The 20332-nt window shown below is 45.1% G+C and overlaps 1 protein-coding gene across 1 annotated transcript in view; it reads left to right on the top strand.

The window, feature by feature from the left end:
- POLR3E (RNA polymerase III subunit E) overlaps positions 1-17136 on the top strand; it is a 300274-nt gene extending 283138 nt beyond the window's left edge. Inside the window, exons 20-21 of the mRNA XM_086940764.1 lie at positions 218-343; positions 15369-17136. Of these exons, the coding sequence (XP_086796890.1) occupies positions 218-343; positions 15369-15425 (183 nt within the window). The 3' untranslated portion in view covers positions 15426-17136. The remainder of the gene's footprint in view (positions 1-217; positions 344-15368) is intronic.
- The last annotated feature ends 3196 nt before the right edge of the window (positions 17137-20332 follow it).

Genomic DNA, 20332 nt, shown 5'->3' with positions numbered 1-20332 from the left:
AATCTGAGATATTGGCACATCGACCCCCTGTCTGAGCAAATGTGGAGAAATGCAGTTTTTGTACCAAATGTGTGCTGCATTCTTCTTCCACACCACGTGTCACATTATGCTAAAGGGTTTTGCAGGCAGTAAATTGCAAGCTTTGCTGAAAACATTCACTGTTCATAGGTATTATATTTGGGTATTCTAATTGGCTGCTCATTTAAATTTCCTCCAGCATCGTCAGATTTTGTTTGAGCTGTTTACTAAAAACTATCGGGTGCGCCGAAACGTCATCCAAGCCCGGCTGACCCAGGAGTTTGGAGATGATCTGAGCAAGCAGTCGGTGGATAAAGTGTTAAAGGTAAGTGGACTGAATCCAGACCAGAGTGATACAGAAAATAGGCCTAGGCACCAAAGTAAAAGTGGCCCCCATTAGTGAATTAGATAGCTAAAAATTTGGCCCATGTTTACAGATTGGGGCTCTTTGAACTTGTAAAGGCACCCTGTGAAAGTGTTTGTCAAATATGAAAGACTTCATTTGTGTGAGCTTCCTGAAGGCATGGCTGCTTTAATATCGGGGAAATCAACAGTAAAGTTTGGTCCAGTGAAGTCCTTGGGCACTGTCTGACCTATAGGCCAGTCCAACGCAAGACTGAATTGAAAGTTACACCCTTTCTGTTTAGTAGTTACAGATTGGCATCGAGTGGGATTATGGCGCAGGTATGTATAAGAGGCAGGTGGTCTGTCTCCTGGTTCCCCTGCAAGCTCACAATCTACACTGTTGAATGTCTCGATAGGGGTCATGCAGACGAGGTTATTGACAGTGGAGCAACAGAAAAAGTTGGGGAGAGGAGTTGGCCTAATAGCTAGGGCGGTCAACCTTGAATTGACAGACAAATTCACCGCGCTAGCGCTTGGTAGCAAGTAGGACTGCTACAAGCATGTTCTTGTATTCCTGCTGAATAATTGCTTTTAGACCGTTTTTAAATACCTGTGCATTGTGTAATCAATTACTTGCTGTGTGCTCGCTCACTCCCCGGTCCACTGCAGCTTCTAGTGCTGTTTGATGTGGAGGGAGGCAAGCAGCACTACTTCCTGGTTGCTCCATTGGAGACAGCCATACTTGGTGGGTTGACGCGCTAGTCTCCCACTCCGCCCTGATTACTAAAGGGCTGGCCTGAAGCGCGCTCGAAATTGACAGACAAATTCACCGCGCTAGCGCTTGGTAGCAAGTAGGACTGCTACAAGCGTGTTCTTGTATTCCTGCTGAATAATTGCTTTTAGACCGTTTTTAAATACCTGTGCATTGTGTAATCAATTACTTGCTGTGTGCTCGCTCACTCCCCGGTCCACCGCAGCTTCTAGTGCTGTTTGATGTGGAGGGAGGCAAGCAGCACTACTTCCTGGTTGCTCCATTGGAGGCGGCCATACTTGGTGGGTTGACGCGCTAGTCTCCCACTCCGCCCTGATTACTAAAGGGCTGGCCTGAAGCGCGCTCGAAATTGACAGACAAATTCACCGCGCTAGCGCTTGGTAGCAAGTAGGACTGCTACAAGCGTGTTCTTGTATTCCTGCTGAATAATTGCTTTTAGACCGTTTTTAAATACCTGTGCATTGTGTAATCAATTACTTGCTGTGTGCTCGCTCACTCCCCGGTCCACCGCAGCTTCTAGTGCTGTTTGATGTGGAGGGAGGCAAGCAGCACTACTTCCTGGTTGCTCCATTGGAGGCGGCCATACTTGGTGGGTTGACGCGCTAGTCTCCCACTCCGCCTAACCTACTTAGTCCCTCGCTCATTCGCGCAGCGGTGACGCGCAGCGGTAGCGCCGCAGACGCGCCGGAGAGGCGCCAGAGAGAAGCCAGTCTGCGCCAGTCCGCGTCCAGACGCTTCCTGCTACCTGCGGTAAGATCTGCCTATCATGGCTGTGGCTGCGCCCACGATGGTGTATGACTGTTCCACACTCCATGCCCTACGTTATGCTACTAGTCCGGCTTGTGAGCATCTGGTTCTGCCTACTCTTTCTGATTTTTCCTGTAATAACTGTAATTGGAGTCCCTCAATTCGCGTCAACCGACGCCCATTTTCCGTTCAGGAGTGGAGAATGTTCCTACTAAACTGTAGGTCTTTTAATAAACACCACACCGAATTACGTTTATTGATTGAGGAGCTCAATCCCCACGCCCTTTTCCTAACAGAAACCTGGCTTCAGGCAGACAACGACCCGACCATTGTTGAAGCCATCCCACCTGGATTCACTCTTAAGAGATTGGATCGCCAAATTGGGAGAGGCGGTGGACTGGCTATTGTTTATCGGAACAATTATAAGTGCCGAACCACCCCACTTACCTCATCGACCTGCGAAAGTCTTCAATTTGCGCTAGAACTCTCCCCTACTACCACCTTCTCTGGCATTCTGATCTACCGTCCTCCCGGCGCCCTTAGTGATTTTATTACTAAGATCACTGAGTTGGCTGCCAGTGTCGTCTTATCTTCACCGAATTTTACCCTGTTGGGGGACCTCAACTTGCACTTTGATGATCCTCTCGACACTGCCGCTAACTCGCTCCGTGCTAATCTTCAAGCATTGGACCTCTATCAAAAGGGATTCCATGTAACACACAATAGAGGTCATCTTCTCGACACTGTCTTTAGTAATATCAACGACATCACAGTGGAGCCCTCCATCCCTTTACCTTGGACGGATCATTTTGTGATACCTTTCATCTGGCGCACAAATACCCTCCCCTCTGCCCACTGTCTCGCCAAACACCAAGCTAGGAAATGGTCTTCTCTCCCCCTCCCTGCATGGGAAGCTGCTTTGGCTAGAGATCCCCCCGGGAAGGTGATGCATGCCAACATAGCAGCTAACAATTTTGACGGCTGGATCACCTCTACACTTGATATGGTTCTCCCTGCTCAAAACAACAATCTTACCAAAAAACCAAAAGCTGCTCCATGGTATACCCCCGCACTTAGGAGTATGAAATTAGCCTGTCGTAAGCAGGAGAGAGCCTGGAGACAGGACTATTCCCAAACTAAGAAGGATGAATATAGAGCCAATATTAGGCTCTACAAACAGGAGCTAAAACTAGCACAAACCTCCTTCTACGACAGCAGAATTCAAGCAGCCGCTAATGCCCCTAGGGAAATTTTTTAAATTGTGAAATCCCTCGTTTCCCCCCCAGTCGAATGCCCCGATACTGAGGGCGCTCAAAACCGCTGCAACGATCTGGCTAACTTTTTCTCTCAAAAGATTCTTACAATCTACTCCTCATTTGAGGACACAAATAACGAGCTGGAACCCTCCACTCCCCCAACCTCCGATGCCTTGGATTCTTGTAGGCTAGAGACAATTCCTCCTTTGGACGCCCCGGCACTAGATAAACTGACTGCTAAAGTCACCTCTGGATCACCCAATGATCCAGCACCCCCACATACTCTTAAACTGGCGATGGATACGATCCGTCCCATTATATTGGATGTTCTTAACACCTCCATTTCCTCCAAATCCGTTCCCCCGCCATGGAAGTGCGCAATGGTAAGAGCGCTTCTGAAAAAGCCCAATCTTGACCAAAGTAACATGGCAAACTACCGTCCCATCTCCCTGCTCCCCTGGTTGAGCAAACTGCTTGAGAGGCACGTAAACAACACCCTAACGAACTATCTGGAGACAAACGGTCTCCTGCATGCCTCTCAGACAGGGTTTCGTCCGCGACATGGGACAGAAACTGCGCTTCTAGCGGTCACGGAAGAAGCAAGAGCTGTGCTGGATCAGGGTGGGAAAGTCGCCATTATTTTATTGGACCTGAGTGCCGCGTTCGACACGGTGAACCATGTCACGTTGCTGCAACGACTGACGGACATGGGCGTGTCGGGCGCTGCCCTGGAATGGCTGACATCCTTCTTGACCGACCGGTTTTTCCAGGTCTTTGAGGGTGAGGCAGTATCATCTAAACATTCTCTCAGGTGTGGGGTTCCTCAGGGCTCCTCCCTGAGCCCCACCCTGTTTAATGTTTATATGGAGCCTCTAGACAGGATAGTCCAACCCTTCGGTGTGCGTATTGTCACCTACGCGGACGATACCCAACTGGTGGTCTCTTTAGACCACGCAGAGGGTTCGTCCCACACCTTAGGTCCCTGTCTGGAGGCGGTCGCCAGATGGATGCATTCCTCCTGTCTAAAACTTAATGGGGAGAAAACGGATGTCATTCTGTTGGGGAATTCTTCCCCCTCCGCTTTTACATCCATCTGGCCACCATGTCTGGGTGAGCCCCCGACTCCCAAGCCCCAGATAAAGAGCCTAGGGATCTGGCTTGACCCAGCCTTGAACTTTTCAGTACAAGCCACCAAGATTGCAGCCACCTGTTTTGGGTTGATGAGGATGCTGCGGAAGGTGCTCCCCCTGCTTCCTTTTCAGGCCAGGAGGATACTGGTCCAGGCCCTGATATTATCGCGCCTGGACTATGGGAATGCTCTTTTTTTGGGAGCCCCTTCCTTTGTTATCCAAAAGCTCCAAGTCACCCAAAACAGTGCGGCCCGCCTTCTTTACAATCTTCCTCGCCGACAGTCAGCTAGGGATGCCTTAAGAGAACTCCATTGGCTCCCTATTGCGGCGAGAGTGCAGTTCAAATCTATGTGTATTCTACACAAGGCCTTCTATCACACTGGTCCCGCAATTCTGCAGACCTTGGTCACCCCCTACGTGCCTGTGCGTTCCCTCCGTTCTGGCTCCCTTCAGCTGGCCACCTCCGTCAGAGTCAAGAAGGCTCGATGGGGTGGCCGCTCCTTTTCACATACCGCGGCCAGGCTCTGGAACGCCCTCCCCCTATTTCTTCGGGAAACCACTAACCATCTTGCCTTCAGGAAAACCCTTAAAACACACTTGTATGCAAAAGCACACTGATCTGCCCTGCTCCTGCGCTAATAAAGTGTCAGTCATGAGCGCTACGAGGCCTCCGGGTAGATAGCGCTATACAAGTGTAATTTAAAATTAAAAAAAAAATAAAATTAAATCTGGGGAACCAGGTTCGCGTCTCGGCAATGACGCTGAACATCCTGTGATTCTGAGCAAATCACTTAATCTCACTGTGCCTAACAAAAATGAAGAATGTGTCTATTGTAAATATTTCTCAAGAGGCAGCAGGTAAGAATTATGAGTCTTTATTGGCAGTCAACCACTCTTTGTATGACAGGTCACACAGAGGCAATATTCCAAGGCGAACTCCAGGAATGTTCCAAAAGGAGAGGGAAGGTGGGAAGGTACCAAGGGCAGGGGAGGAGAGGGAGAAACTACAACAGTGTCATGTAACACAAATGGTGCTTTGTAAAGTGCTCTGATACCGGATACCGGGTCAAGTTTGCTCTATATAAAACTCTATAAAAGAGAAAAAAATAGAAGAAAATATTGTAGACTGTCTCCACACACAGACTATACCTGGAGATTCCAAGCAACAAAAAGGAACAAACTCTGTCCATCTTCGTCGGGTTGTGTCCTGAGAATCTGGAACACTCTTCACTTGAGCATTGCCTTTCCTCTATTATGTCTTGGAAAAACAAATAAAACCACTTTTAAGAAATATCTCTTGATTAAACAGTCTGTCTGGTACTAAGAAATGGATTGCTGATTCCTCTGGGATCAATCCACTATGGTCTGAAGTCTCAGACCTTTTTGGCTCACCAATGTGTATTGTAATGTCTTCCTTCCATAACCTTGCGGCAAAGCTGGCAAAGGTGATCTCAACAGAAGGCTGCCTTACAGTGTTCATTTTGTACTTCCTCCCTTAACACTGAATTATTTTCCTGTGGTTAAGGCTGTGCTCTCTACAGGTATTACCTTGCAGGATGCTGCACTGGTTACTACATTGATCTTTAATGCATATTTTGGATTTGTTAATCCGTCTTTGTGCCTCAGTGAGGAGGCGACCGGCCACCACAAGTATACCTCTATCCCACCATAGTCATTTCATTACCTTTTCCACTGATATGTCGCCATGTGCGTTTTCATCACTCTTAAATATATTAATATTGATAATCACCCCTCTGGCGCCAGTAGGTCCTGCCTTCAATGAAATATATGTTTAGTAAACAACCTACCAGTAAACTACATGTTCTTGGAAAGGCAGGATGATAACTACTAATGACATTTAGCATTGTTAAGTACACTTGGACTCTTCTGCCTTTCGTTGTCCCTTTCTCTTTTTTTTGGCTATGATTATGTACTTATTTTTAATATACTGCCAAATTATTTAATGGCTACTTTGGGAACTTCATTTATACAATTTCTAAATAACAAAGTTTGAGAGCTGCTCAGCACTACAAGACATTGTACAATCTACCAAACCCTGGCCAACTTACTAGTTGAGGGAGGAACCCTGGATCAAGCTGTCAGTCCTGTGGCATCCAGGAGGCAGATCTTGGGTTTGTTTTATAATTGCCCAGTGCTGGATTCTCTCAAGCAAGGGACAACCCGGTTCTACTGGGCCTCTCTGCAAACAAAGACAGTACTGTCTCCCCAGCTCAGGCTTTTAGGAGTAAATAACCGCGCTGGGGGCACTGAATTTCAATATTTTGTTTTTGTGTCCATGGCGGTAGCTCAAATTTGTACTGCAGGTGCCTTGCTCAATCCAGAACCCCCCAAGCATCATCAATGGCTGACGAGGTTACTCTCAATATTACATCTGGAGAGTAATCAGTATCAATGGAAAGCCAGAAGGGTAGGATGATGGGAGATCAGATTTGGAACCCTTTTTGCTGAGTGGTTGGAAGTTAGGAACTCCTAGCCTCCAGGCAGGTCATATAATTTGCCAGAGTTAAACTTCTCTTTCTTTTCTCTGGGAAATTATTTATATTTTGATAAGAAGCTTTGAAATTAACTTTATGCAGTGCTCTATATTTAACGAAGATTGAAACCAGAATAATTGGATAATTATGTGTAATGAATTATCTAATTTTATTATTGTTTGTATAAAGCTGTCACGAAAATGAAAAAATGTAATAAAAAATACAGAGTTTGAGAGCTTTGCTATTTAAAGATATAGTGGACATGTGTTTCCTCAGTTTAAATGTAAAATGTCTGCTTAGAAGTGTAGTGCAAACTAATACTTTTTATGCCGTAATATTGTTGCACATTTAGTGTACTTTATGAAAACTTTATAAGACTCAATAAGCGTTATCTCACGTAAAATACTTCATGCTTTCCGAACCCAGGATCAGATAAACTGATTTTCCTAGCTGTGGGTCTTTATAATATGTTTTCAGCTCAGTATTTTTGTACTGTCCTATCATGTAATATTGATGACAGGTGAATCCTAGTAGCTCCTTTTCCCCAGGATAACTTTGGCCGACTGAAAGGCTTCATTTTAGCTGCCATTTGCTTAGCGGCATGCATTTAGCCATAGTTATTTTTTCTTTTTCTTTTTCTCCTTAAACATATTACTGTTGCTTTGGGGGGAGGGGTAGCTAGACGCCAATGGAGTGAGATGGGTCTTGCGGAACCCCGACGATCTCCCATCAAGTACCATCCTGACACCTCACACCCCCATGAAATATATGAGGGGGCTGAGGAGTGCCTGCTGAGCAAAAGGGGGGCACTGGAAGTTGAGTGCCGAGCCGAGGACACTCTGCGCTGAAGAGGAAGAGGTACGGCCTCATGGCGGCCACTAGCTGAGGAGTGCAGGCCCCCTGGTCGGAGCTCTTAGTTGAACGAGCTGACCTCTCCCCTGGCAGAGTCAGGAATCTGCAACATGGGGGCAGAATGGGCAAGCGTAGCCTCGTAGAGGCGCTTTCATTGCAGAGGGCAGACGGAGATCTGGGTCGGCTGACACTTACGGGAGACCTGTGATATGGTGGCGGATCTGATCTGTTTCAGGCCTTCTCCCTGTGAACCGCTGTGGAGGCTGCCTGAGACTGCCGCTGGCCCCCCTAAAGTTAAGTGTATCGGAGGACTAAGACGACCCAACGGGAAAAATGAACAATTATATCCTGAGCCCGCTGCCGTGCCCACCTGACTGGGACGGCTGAGAAGGGAACTGGCGGTGGTGTTAACCCCCGTGACGGAATCAGCGAGTGCAACTTAAGAGATGAGCAGTTGTAGAGAGACGGAGGAGAGGGGTTCCCACCTGCAGCCAAAGCGCGGAGCGATCCGCAGATGGGCTGAAAGTGAGAGCGGGGACGAGACCGCAGTGGAGCCCTAGCAACCGGGAAGCGGATCAAGAGGGCACGCGGAGGCCTACTGCCACAGAGACTGAGGCGCAACAGTCAGAGGTTCGGGGTATCACCAGTCTTGGGAGACCTCCCCATGTGGGGCGACGTATCAACACGGCTCAGAGGGAGGCCAGAAGCCGAGAGCAAGATCCAGTTGTTGCGCATTTGGAGGGCAGTGTGGTTGGGAGCTGCCACATGTTGAGAAGAGTGGGAAGTCTGCATGGGTCTACTAGCACCTTAGAAGCAAAGCACTGTGGACACTCAAGACGACCGCGTGACCACAACTCTCGTACAACAAAGTAGACAGTCCCAGAAGGATCGGACTCGAGGCCTTGTTGGCCGGGAGGTCCCTAATCTTGAACCGCTGAACGACCACGAGAGGGGAGGCCCAGGGGGATTGAGCTGAAGCAGCTAGCTGCTTGAGAAGTAGGCATCACCACCTCCCCAGAAAAGTGAAGCTCAGGGACACGGAGCCACACAGCAGGAGATCAAACACAGAGGGTGCGGAGGTCCCACAGCCCCCACCAATCGGACATCCACTACAGCAGAGACTGGCTCTCACGGATGTACCATGTTACTCCGCATACTTTTACTCCGCATACCGTTACAACGCGACTTTTACAACGCATACCATTACAACGCATAGCGCTTTGGGGTGCTGGATAGTGGTAAGTATAATTTACTATTCTAACTCCAGTCCCCGTGGACCCTAGGGAAGGTGTTGGATAGTAAATTATACTTATTCCCTATCCTAGAGCGCCCCCCAGCGCAATGCGTTGTAATGGTATGCGGAGTAAAAGTCGCGTTGTAATGGTAGTGCGGAGTAAAAGATGCGTAGTAACGGGTGTATACCGGCTCTCACCTGCCGGGAATGGGGAGATTACCTAAAAAACAAATGCAAGATAACATGGATCCTGTCAGGAGGAGACTGATGAGGAGGACGACACCGGGGGGGGGGGGCAACAAAGGAGGTTGTCCAGTCCCAGCCAACGTTGGCAGACATCATGCAAGCAATCACAGCTTCCCGTGAGGCCCTTGAGACAAAGATAGATGCCATCGGTACAGACCTGAGCCTACTCGAGGATGATCAACGCCGCCTAGCAGAAAGAGTGACGAATACGGAGGGCACAATGGAGGATATCCTGTCGGATGTAGCTGAGCTGAACAAGTCCCTGTCAGAAGTGATGAGCAGGTTGCTTACACTGGAAATGAACAGAAGACCGCGAAGGAAGGTCCCGTAGGAATAACTTGCGCATCACTGGGATCCCGGAACGCGAGGAAGGTAGCAACATGGTACTGTACTTGAAGAACTGGCTGAAGACCGGGGTGGCCCTGGTGGGCCTATCCTCATTCTATGCGCTGGAGAGGGTGCACAGGGTCCTGGTGTGGCCCCCCCAGCCAGGAGCTCCTCCGCGCTCAGTTGTAGCTCAGCTACTCCACTTCAGAGATCGGGAACGTGAGAGGGATGCACACCAGGACTAAATGCCATAAGATTCATGCTTACCCAACTAGGAGGGGACACGCATTGCGCTGCTGCAAGAAACGCACATGACTAGGGAAGGGGAGGATCTACAGAAAAGGTGGAGAGGTCAGGTGTACTATACAAATTCTTCCGCCTTTGCGAGAGGGGTGCTTATATGGGTGATGGCAGGAGTCCCATACCAGTGCACTAGACACACTAGTGGGAGACATACAGTGAGATGGTCAGGTATCTGCCGCATCTACTCCAGAAAGACCATCACAGCAAGAACATCACTAGTGATCGAGAGGGGGACGGAGAGGCTCTGGGGATCACGGACAGGGAGGGACAGATAAAGTGCCCTCACAGAAAAGAGTAGCTGCAGGGCAGGGAGCACCTACGAGGGTGCCTCCACACACGATCCGATAGAGGGGGGATAACCTTCCAAGTTCCAGGGGTGCAATGGGGAGACAGCAGTGCGGGGAGGGGGGCGGGGGCTTGGTTGCCTGTTTTTTTATTAGTTTGGGATGGGGGACACATGAGTCCAAATCACCATTCTCCCTGCATAACCGAGAATGGGCAAGGGCATATTTACTCAGAACCTAAAGGGAATGCAGAAGGGGCTATGGGAAAGGCTTTTGCCAATTAAAGCTAGAACATGTTGGTACCAAGATACATGATTGTCCGAAATGATACCAATTGCCAATTAAGTTAGTTAAAAAAAAAAAAATCAGTGCACCAGACACATAGTGGATTTGAGGGGCGCTACGTAGTCCTAATAGATGGAAGAGACATAACAATTGGGCTTGTATATGGGCCAAATATTGATCACACTTCCTTTTTAGCGGTTCTTTCCAGACAGTTGGCTCCACATTTGTCCGGATCAGTGATTTTGGGCGGGGATTTTAATTGTGTCTGATGTTGCCTTAGATCGCTCCCATCCACCCCTGAGGGATTCCCCCATGTAACTGATAGATACATGGAGGGCATTATACCCAAGGGACAGGGATTAATCGTTTTATTATATATCTGCATGACTTGCATGTTAGACTTGATTGAGAAATCATGCCTTTCCCCCACCAAAGCAGGGCGAGGGAAGCCGCACATGGAGGTGGAAGTATCATGGGAGAATAGATGTCTTCCTTACCTAGGAGTTAATATCTATCATGACCGGGCGGATTTATTGGTAGGTAATATAGGGAAAGCTATTAGTGGAGTGAAGTAGAGTCTCACCTTCTGGGGGTCTTTACCCATGTTAGTAATGGGGAGGGTATCACTACTGAAAATGTTGACACTGCTGAGACTACCTTATCTATTTGTGGTGCTGCCTGTCTGGATCCCGGCAGGAGTGTTTCGTTACCTGAAATCGCAGGGGATTACTTTCTTATGGGGACGGGCAGGCGTAGAGTGGCGTGGGCTACACTCGCGAGGCCAAAGCGAGCAGGAGGCCTAGCTCTACCGGGTTTCGAATATTACTATCTTGCAGCACAGTTCCTGTGGTTCACAAAATGGGTGGCCAGGAGGGTGAGGGGTATAAACCAGCTAGATGACACAGTCTCAAGTCTAAGAGTATTGTAACATAGTGTTCCAGTTGCCCGCACGGAGGGGGGGGGAAGAAACCAATTAAGTCAAAGTTGTACATAATTGTTGGGCAAGGACTCAACAGAGATCAAAAACTAAAATCCATATGCCCCGGAGATCCCACCTGACCCAACGCATGGCGCACCCACACGGCAGGGATTGGCGGGGGTTAGAAATTGGGCGGAGGCTGCGGTGACCACCATGGGCATGTTATGAGGATGGATCCCAACTGCCATTTAATTAATTTAGTGAGCAATATGATATACCTCGAGGTCATCTCTTACTCTATAATGCCCTCAAGAAGGCAATTCGAAAACACTTGGGAGAAGGTCTCTCTGAACCACCAACATCTGGAATTTGTCAATATGTTGTGTCAGCTTCTTGGACGTTGAAAGTGGTCACTTGTCTGTACCGACGTCTCAGTAATGAGTCACTGTCTGCACTCACCCAGTTACGGGAAAGATAAGAAGATGATTTGGGAACAGACATATAGGAGAAAACATGGGACATTTTAGTAGAGAGGGCACCAAGGCTTACTAGAAACGCCAGGTTCCAGTTAATAAATGTTTACGTGCTACATAGGGCTTACAAAGATGTGTTGTGGGGAGAATCAACTACCCACCAAAATGTGCGCACAATATTCATAGAAACACCACTGGTTTCTTCACGAAATTCAATTTATTATTTGCAAATTGTTAACCTTCTTCAACAATTTTTTCAAATTTTCAATTTCAATGATTTATCCATGAACTGGCATACATAATTTTAGTCTTATGTTGTGGTCTTCATATAATATACAACTTCTTATGTTACCCAATGCATTTCGGGTCACCAAACATGGACCCTTCATCAGGGGTATGCAAACGGGCAACAAAGTGTCTCAATGGAGATTCCGGAAGTCTGACTCCTGCGCCAACCAGAACTTTGATAAGCATTTCACTAAAAAGTGTTGATTAAAATTTGAGTGCACGATAACACAGTTCGTCTTCTACATAGGGCTTACCTCACTCCAGCACGCCGCATCAACAAGCACTTTGGGACACACACAGCTCTATGCCCCCGCTACGGGGAGACCAATGCTGCATTCTCATACATGTCCTGGGATTGCCCTAAGATAGGGAGTTTTTGGAGGGCAGTGACAGCGACGATGGCGGAGGTGATGGAGAAAGAAGTGCAGGTCACACCAGGATACTGTCTCTTGCACTGGTTTCCCCACACCTCCAAAGTCAAAATAACAAGCAAGTTCCAAGACCTAGCACAACTGACAGCCAAAAGAGAGATCGCCAAGTATTGGAAGGCACAGGGGGGCCCCGGGGTGGAAAGGTGGAAGAAGTAATTTATAAGCTGGGCAACGTACAAGGGGGCGTTAAGACTGAGCAAGGTCAGAAGAGGCGGAGGATCTCTAGAAACAGCTAGAGCATGGGAAGTGTTGGTGACCCTCCTGAAGCATCCACTAAACGACACAGTCGAGGAAGGGCAAGAAGGGGTCTAAAACAAAGGAGTCTAAATATATTCAAGTATATACTACCTCGGCACAAAAAGTATTGGTCATCTAGTTAACGATTTCACTGAATAAACCCGAATAGGGCACTACGGCACAACAAGCTAAGGCAAGACTAGGAGGAGGGAGGGAGGGAGGGAGTGGGAAGGGATTTGGGGTACTTGATCATTGTTGCAGGAACTAGAAGATAGTTTGCAGATTGATATGAATTGCAATCCTGATGGTTATATAAAAGAAATAGGTGGCCAGTCTAAATTACGCATACCAGAAGAAGTAACAGGATAATAATACGCTACAGTATGCATGCCATTTAGTATGATGGTATGACAGATGAGTGATAAATGCCCTGTATGCACTGGCATTATGGGATGCTGGCAAGGCTTTATTGTATAACCTGAATTGTAAGCTATGATGTAAAAAATGCTTAATAAAATTTGTTTTAAAAAAAAAACATATTCCTATTGCTTTGTCATTTTCTGCACCGGACATTATTCCTTAGAATTGATATGCTGGCTCGGGAAGGTGGGAATGCAGTGCTTTACGTGTCGATTTTTAGGAGACTTTTCACAACCACATGCCTAGATAGGTTTTCATTTTATGTAATTTCAATCTATTTTAACCCCAAACTTCTGGAAAGTATGTACCCATCTGCTATCAGATATACTGAGATGGCACAGGATTTGGTAATTGCTGAAGGAAGTTTGCTCTTCAGTGAGGTATGTCATGGATTTAGTTTGACAAACGTGTTTAAAGATTTCCTTTGTAATCAAAATTCCAGTTTGGTACTTGAAGTATTACAACTTAAGCTACTCGTGAATTATTTTACACAGCGTACTTGACTACAGACACTTAAAAAGCCATATTCTGGATTCAAATAACACCAATATTGATAGGAAGGCGGGTGGTGGTCTTGCGGGCTGCTTTTAAAAAAAAAAACGTACTCTGCTGCCGGGTCCCGCGTCTTCTCTCCTGCTCGCCTGTGTCCGGCTCCATGTCGGAACCTAAGGCAGGGATCCAGCCTCCCACCCCTAAGCCAATTACAACACTGCAATGTAGCGTTGTGATTGGTCTGAGCGCTGTGACACCGCGCTCAGCCAGGTGTTGTTGGGGATGGCATGTTCTCCATGCATGGAGAACAGGGGAGTGTTCATGACTGTTTTGGGTGAACGGAGAGGGCCGACCAAACAGTCATTGCGCACAGTAGTGTTTTACCACTCCTCCTCCGCAGCTCCGCCCACCCTCTCACGCACTGCCACGCCAGGAAGAAAAATTAAATGATGGTAACATTCCGTTATTTTATTTTTTCCTTTCTTTGCTGCTCCGCGCCGTGGGGCGCCGCTACTCCGCCTGCGCCACTGTCTCCACAACCAGAACACAAGCAACCCAAGGCTGGTTTTAAATGTAAATGTAAATGTAAATGTGCTGGACTTGTAAAGCGCACAGCTGCCCGTAAGGGTCCCGGCGCTTGCTTAGGGAACCCGTCCTGGTATTCCCCTGTGAGAAACCACAGCAGGGTGTCCACAAGGTGAAAGCCAGGCATCCCGCCGCGAGGGGCCGTAGTGGAGATTAAGCAAGCTATTGCCCAGAGTTGCAGAGTGTGACCCCGTGAGTTGAGTAGGCACCAGAGCGAGAATTGTCGAGTCCGTGGAATTTTGAGCCCGAGACCCGCCAAAGCGGGGAATTGAACCCTGGTCCCGGGTCTGACCTCTGCTTCAGGGTCTGCCTGCTCTAACCAGTGAGCCACACTTCTCCACCTCTTCAGTTGAGTGTAGCTTGGTTTTAGTGCCACAGTGGGCAAGGAAGTGGCACAGAGGGTGAGAAACAATGGGTTAGACTGGTACCCCGACCGATTGCCAGTGATAACACTATTTGCAAGCCATCGTCACTTCAACTTTTATGTGATGACAAAAGCCTTTAAATGAGTCAACCAGTTCTTCTGTTCTGTAGATATGTTTCCTTCTTGAGAGGGGTTGCAGCCACTTATAGAGCGAGAGATGAGTTGGGCAGTGACTAAAGCAACAATATGGAGACGTTGTGATTCTGTGTACTTTCCGGCACTAGAAAGGTGATCTGATCAGAAAGTGGGACAAGATTCTACATCTTGTAGAAATGCATTCAGGAAAATGTGTTTTTACTAAAAAATATATAAATAGTAGTCCGTAATAATACCTTAAAGAGGACTGTCTGTTTTAAAGGAGAACTGTTATGTTACTTGGTGTTTAAATAAGAGATGACCAAAACAAAACTAGAAAAAACATAAAAAGTGGAGGAATGATTGATGTTTTGAAGTTGCAAATCTGCTGACGGCACAGAGAACGACCCCAATATGGTGATGCGCCTCCTTTTAATTGGTGAACAGGAGATATTCCACCATTGTTTTAAAATGGTTGGTTATTTTCCTTGAGCTGTTGGCTTCCAGGTCGTATGTGTGGAATGCCGTTTTTTGTTTTTATGAAAATGCTGCTTCAGATTATCCTGGGGAAATGAAGGGGGAAAACTTGAAGTCCTAAACGCTTTTACACTTTTTTTGCACTTTACATTTTACACTGTGAAATGCACTCTAGGTGTACTTTTCTAATCTAGTTTGCTGTAGATGGGTGCTTCTGATTTCTTACAGACTTTTTTCCTTTTATTTCTTGTAGGACTGCTGCGCGAGTTATGGAGGAATGTGGTACCTCAAAGGAACTGTGCAGTCCTGACATCGGTAGAATGCTTGCCACTGTGCAAGACGCTGAAGAAGATTCAGTAACAGCCACAGACATTATCAGGCCCTTGCATAGGAGTGTATCGACTGGACGTGTTCAGTTGTCAACAAAGCAGCCTAAGATAACACAGAAAAAGGGTTATACCTTGACTACACTATTTTTGTATGGCCTGTTAATGGCTGACTATCCAAAAAAGGGAATCTGGGACACAGCTGTCTGATTCATCACTCATTAGAGAACGTGACCATATTTTGGTTTTAATTCTAATTCTCTACCGTTCTCATAATAAAATAACATGTACAGTGACACACCACAATAAAAGATGATCATGCTCAAATTCTGATTTCATAAATAGTGCCAAGGAATTGAATGACTGAAGAAGAGATGCAGTGACATTAAAGGATTAATAGAAGTGGTCTCTGACACTGTCTTAACAGACCCTTGTAAATACCCTTAATTAGCTTTGGAAAACGTGTCCTACCTAATACAGTTAAGGTAATATGCACAATTCAGAAGATGGACTAACAGGAAGCATACTAAAGATTCTGTGCCTATCGAAGAAGGATTATTGTTGGTGTATTGACTTTGGGGATAGGATGTGGCTATTTAAAGGAGACTTCACACTGCAGTAAACAGACACTGAAAGCTCTTTGTCTGGCACTTAAGGGATTTTACACCTGGTGTAGAGGAACATCAAAAACTAACACCTGTGTTCAACAGCAGTATTCTAACATCTGTACGTGAAGCATTCTCTGGGGAGGGGGCTTGCAAGTCCAATGCTGCAGTTGAATCCGGTCCATTGCAGACTTCCAATTTGTATCAATAAGGAGAGCATATTTTAAGAAAGGACTGTGCAACAACACAAAGTATTAGATTAATGGACAACCATTGCAACTTATTTAGAGGGAACAAAGAGCTGTTGCTGTTCATATAGAGATGGCAGTGGCTCGCCACAGTCAGATCTGAGTAGTATACCATTCTAGACTCTGTAGACAGCAAAACAAATTAGAATTCTGCAGGGTATTTGCAACACAGACAATATTAAACTGTGGAAACTAGCAGGGGCATTCATCCAACACGCAAGAAGATCCATTTTATGTTTTGAAGGTGGTAAGAATTGATTTCAAATCGCATTTTAGCCAGCAGGGCAGTTTTCATTAACCTTTATCATCTCTGAAATTTCTCAATTTATTTGATTTACTTGTGTCCTTCTATAGTGGAAAAGACTAAATCAATTTATATGTGGTTAAGCATATGGCTAGGCTCATCAACCCAGTGGAAAGTAAAATCCTGTTGAGATTTCAAACAAATATGCAAATAATGCCCATTAAATCAATTATATGTACAAGTACCTCATACATGTTAATTGTGGTTATCCCAAAGACCTTACTGGATTTTACTGCTTGATAAACTCAGCCCTTCTGAACATACTGTTAGTAATTGTTTACGGAACTTCTTGTGTTATCCAGATCTTAAGGCCTTTTGTCACTCATCAATTTCCAAAATTTTAAGCTGCATACAACTTTTGTGTGATTTATACTCACTCCATTGTCAAACGAAGGAAAATCTTACATTGTATATAGGAGTATCTTAAAATATTCATTATCAGTTGTTATTGCAGTAACTCCTTCTATGCTATAAACTGGTACTAAACGTAAAAAGGCAATTTCCTTTTGTGAATTTGAAATTAAATATTTATTTTCTAGCTTGCACTTGGTTTCCTTTACAAAATGTTTGTTCATCCTCTATCTGTGTAATTCTGTGTACTCATCCTCTAGCTATGGAATTCTGGGCCCTCACATGCTTATAATCCCCCTTCTTGATGTTCGTCTTGGAGGCCTAATTTAGCAAGAGTAATCTTAATATATTGTCACCATCATTCAAAAACCACTTAATGTAAGGTAATGAAGGCTATGCACCCTGGCTGCTAACTTATTTACCATTTTGCTGCTGTCTTTTTTTTTTTTTTTAACGGACACTATCTTAAGACCTACCCATTCGTTCAGAGACTAGTGTGATAGTTCTTGGTTCAATTTCATTTTTGGCAGTCACTAGCTTTTTTTTCCTAGTTACTACATTTGTCTTAGATTACCATCTTTACCTGTGTTTTTCTACTGCCAGAAAAAGCCCAAAATAATTGGAGCACTTCACTGTGACATATTAGGCATGCTCACTTCACTTAAGTACTTCAAATGGCCAATTGGCATTTTCTAAAGTTTCAGTAACAGCGATAACAACAATAAATCTCTTAGTTATTGCATCTATTCTATAAAAAAAATAATTAAAAACGATATCAGTTATCCTCGGTTTTATTCTTTTCACCCCACGGTACTTCAGTTAAATACTCCTGTCTCCCAGAAGGAAAGTGGTGTTGGGGGAATAGGAGAAAATGGAACAGAAGAACATGGTATCTGAAATGCTTTTATCAGGTATCAAGTTAAACTGATGATCTCTCAGTTATACGAGAACGCAATTGATGAATTACATCTCAGCTTGAGGTGGTTTCCATAGTTAGGCAAACCTTACCACATCATACTGATGGCCCGTAGTAGTATTTTCATCTATTGAGTTTCTCTTGTAGGTTCCTGTTGGTGACTCCTAGTGTGTGTGTGTGTGGGGGGGGGGGTGTCTTCCATCTAACCATTCTCAAAGCCCCTTCATTGCTGCATATTGTTACTTATTTCCTCCTCGTTGCCTCCATAGCCTTAACAGGTCACTTTGGAATCAGCACTTCTTTTCAGGCAAGATAGGTATAATATATACCACCTGTTTAATTGCATTACTCCCAGAGTCTCACCAGGTGGCTCTCTGTGCCATAGGTATCCGTGCATGCTCAGCTTGTCCTGTGCTCCCTTCATTTCCCCTATGATTAGAAAATGGAGGCTTCAGCTACTGATGTGCTCTTTTTAAGCGTGAATTTACTCGCCCAACTTTTAAATCCTCACCTTTATGAACATTGCATCTTCTTCGGAAAGAAAAGTATCTGATTAGGCAGGCAACAATACAATGGTCTGAAAGAGCTGTGGTTTCCTGACATTCTTCAATCTGCATGTTTTTGATGAACTATTTTTTCTAAAGTCCTCTACACTAATGTCAAATCTGAGAAACTGATTAATTGATCCGGGTTCAAAATTTTTGTTCCAAAAGATTTCTTTGATCACAAAATGTGGGCATTAATGCCCTAAGCTCCAAATCAGTCTAATGCTAGATTGTTGAGGATGAGCCTAAATGTCATTGAATTAAGATGTTGATATCATTTTAAAGAATTCTAAACTCCATCATATTTAAATATTTATATTCATCAAGAGCCTTTCACCTATTAGCCAGGCATTTCAATGAATTTATCATACCCTTTCACTTTGCGTTCCCTTTAAAATCTTTGGTAGCATTTTATGCCTTTACCATACTGTCTTGCTGTATACTCTGTTACTTTTACTTGCCACTTCTACTGTGTAACCCTTTCTTTGCCACACCAGGGTTACAGCTGTTGTCAGAGGTTGTGGTTTGGCAAAACATCTCAAGGGGCAAGTCTATAAACAGGGAAAGCAAGCGGCTAAATCAATAATAGTATATGCAAGTGTCTGGATAATTGAGAGGTTAACAGTTGCAGTATGGGAAATGTGTCCTTTAGGACAACTAATTGCGCTGCTACTTGGAATGCCCTTAATTTGGCCACATTTTCATCCTCTAAGATCTGCCTCCTGTAGTCTATTTCCTATCTTTCCACTCCTGTAAGAGGAAAAAGCACCTGAATTCTTTTCTCTGCAATTAAATCACTGGCTGTCTTGTTGCTGGAAACTATTACTGTGGGATGCAGCTGCCACTTCATTGCAACACCACCGCCAATCCACCACCAAGTTGCTCACATTTGTCAAAAGCTTGTTTGGCCCTTCTTTGTTAGAATTCTTCTTTTGTACTTTGAAAAGTGAGTAATGTGGAAGTACAGCTGTTGCCACGTTTTGAGGTAATATCGTTTAGATATTTCAGTGTTTCTTTTGCAAAGGTAAGGTTGAGTTGGTCACCCACTTTGGAGATGGAAATACAAAGTAATTGTACAACAGCAGAAAGTCTAATGATGAAGTAGATTTTGTTTCCTTATCAGTCTCCTATGAATGCCCATTTTGACATACCTGCAAGAAGGACATTTTTCTCAGATTTATGGTAGAGGTTGCTTGTTAGCATTGTTTATTTAGAGTCAATTTATCATGCTCTCCAAGTTGTTGGTGGAATCCCCATCCAATAAGGGTTCACAAACCTATTGATAGAAAGCACTGGAAGTTCTCAACCAACTGTGATCCATATTATAAGGCAGATAATCAATGGTCTTTCCTTGCCGGAACTTTCAACTGTCTATCTAATAGGAACACAAATGTAGACCAAAAAGGTGGCAAATTCACACTGGATCACACACCCACTCATATTGTCTCCTCAAAATAAAACCAACAGATCTAGTAGTCTTCTTTGTCCTCTGTTTATATACTTGCAGCCTGGCCAGTGAAATAGCATACAAGAGAAGAATTAGATTGTCTTTAGGACTCCTTATAACTTTTTCAGGGATCTCTAAAAGAATTTGTTCCGGACTTTCTCCCATCTCGTGGCCCGTTATTGCTGTTTAATAAATTGTTCATAAACCTCCAGAAATCTTTGAAGACTTCTGAAATAACACACCATATGCAGATTTGCCATTAAACGGAACCACTTCTTGCAGGTTTTTGTTGAAGCATTCTTCATTTTGGTGAGCTTTTTAGGTGTCCTATACAAACTTGATATTGTAATTGATCAAGGGATGCTTGCCATAAATGGTAGATCGTGATCATCAACAAGCATTCTTTCCATGCTAGACAACAACCCTTATTTCTTAAGCATGCCCAGTGTTGGTATTATGTTGCCACTTCCTTCTG

Source organism: Lissotriton vulgaris, chromosome 10, assembly GCF_964263255.1.
Source record: "Lissotriton vulgaris chromosome 10, aLisVul1.2, whole genome shotgun sequence".
NCBI classification, from domain to species: domain Eukaryota; kingdom Metazoa; phylum Chordata; class Amphibia; order Caudata; family Salamandridae; genus Lissotriton; species Lissotriton vulgaris.
The sequence above is the reverse complement of the archived record's forward strand: the minus strand, read 5'-3'. Positions and strand labels throughout refer to the sequence as shown.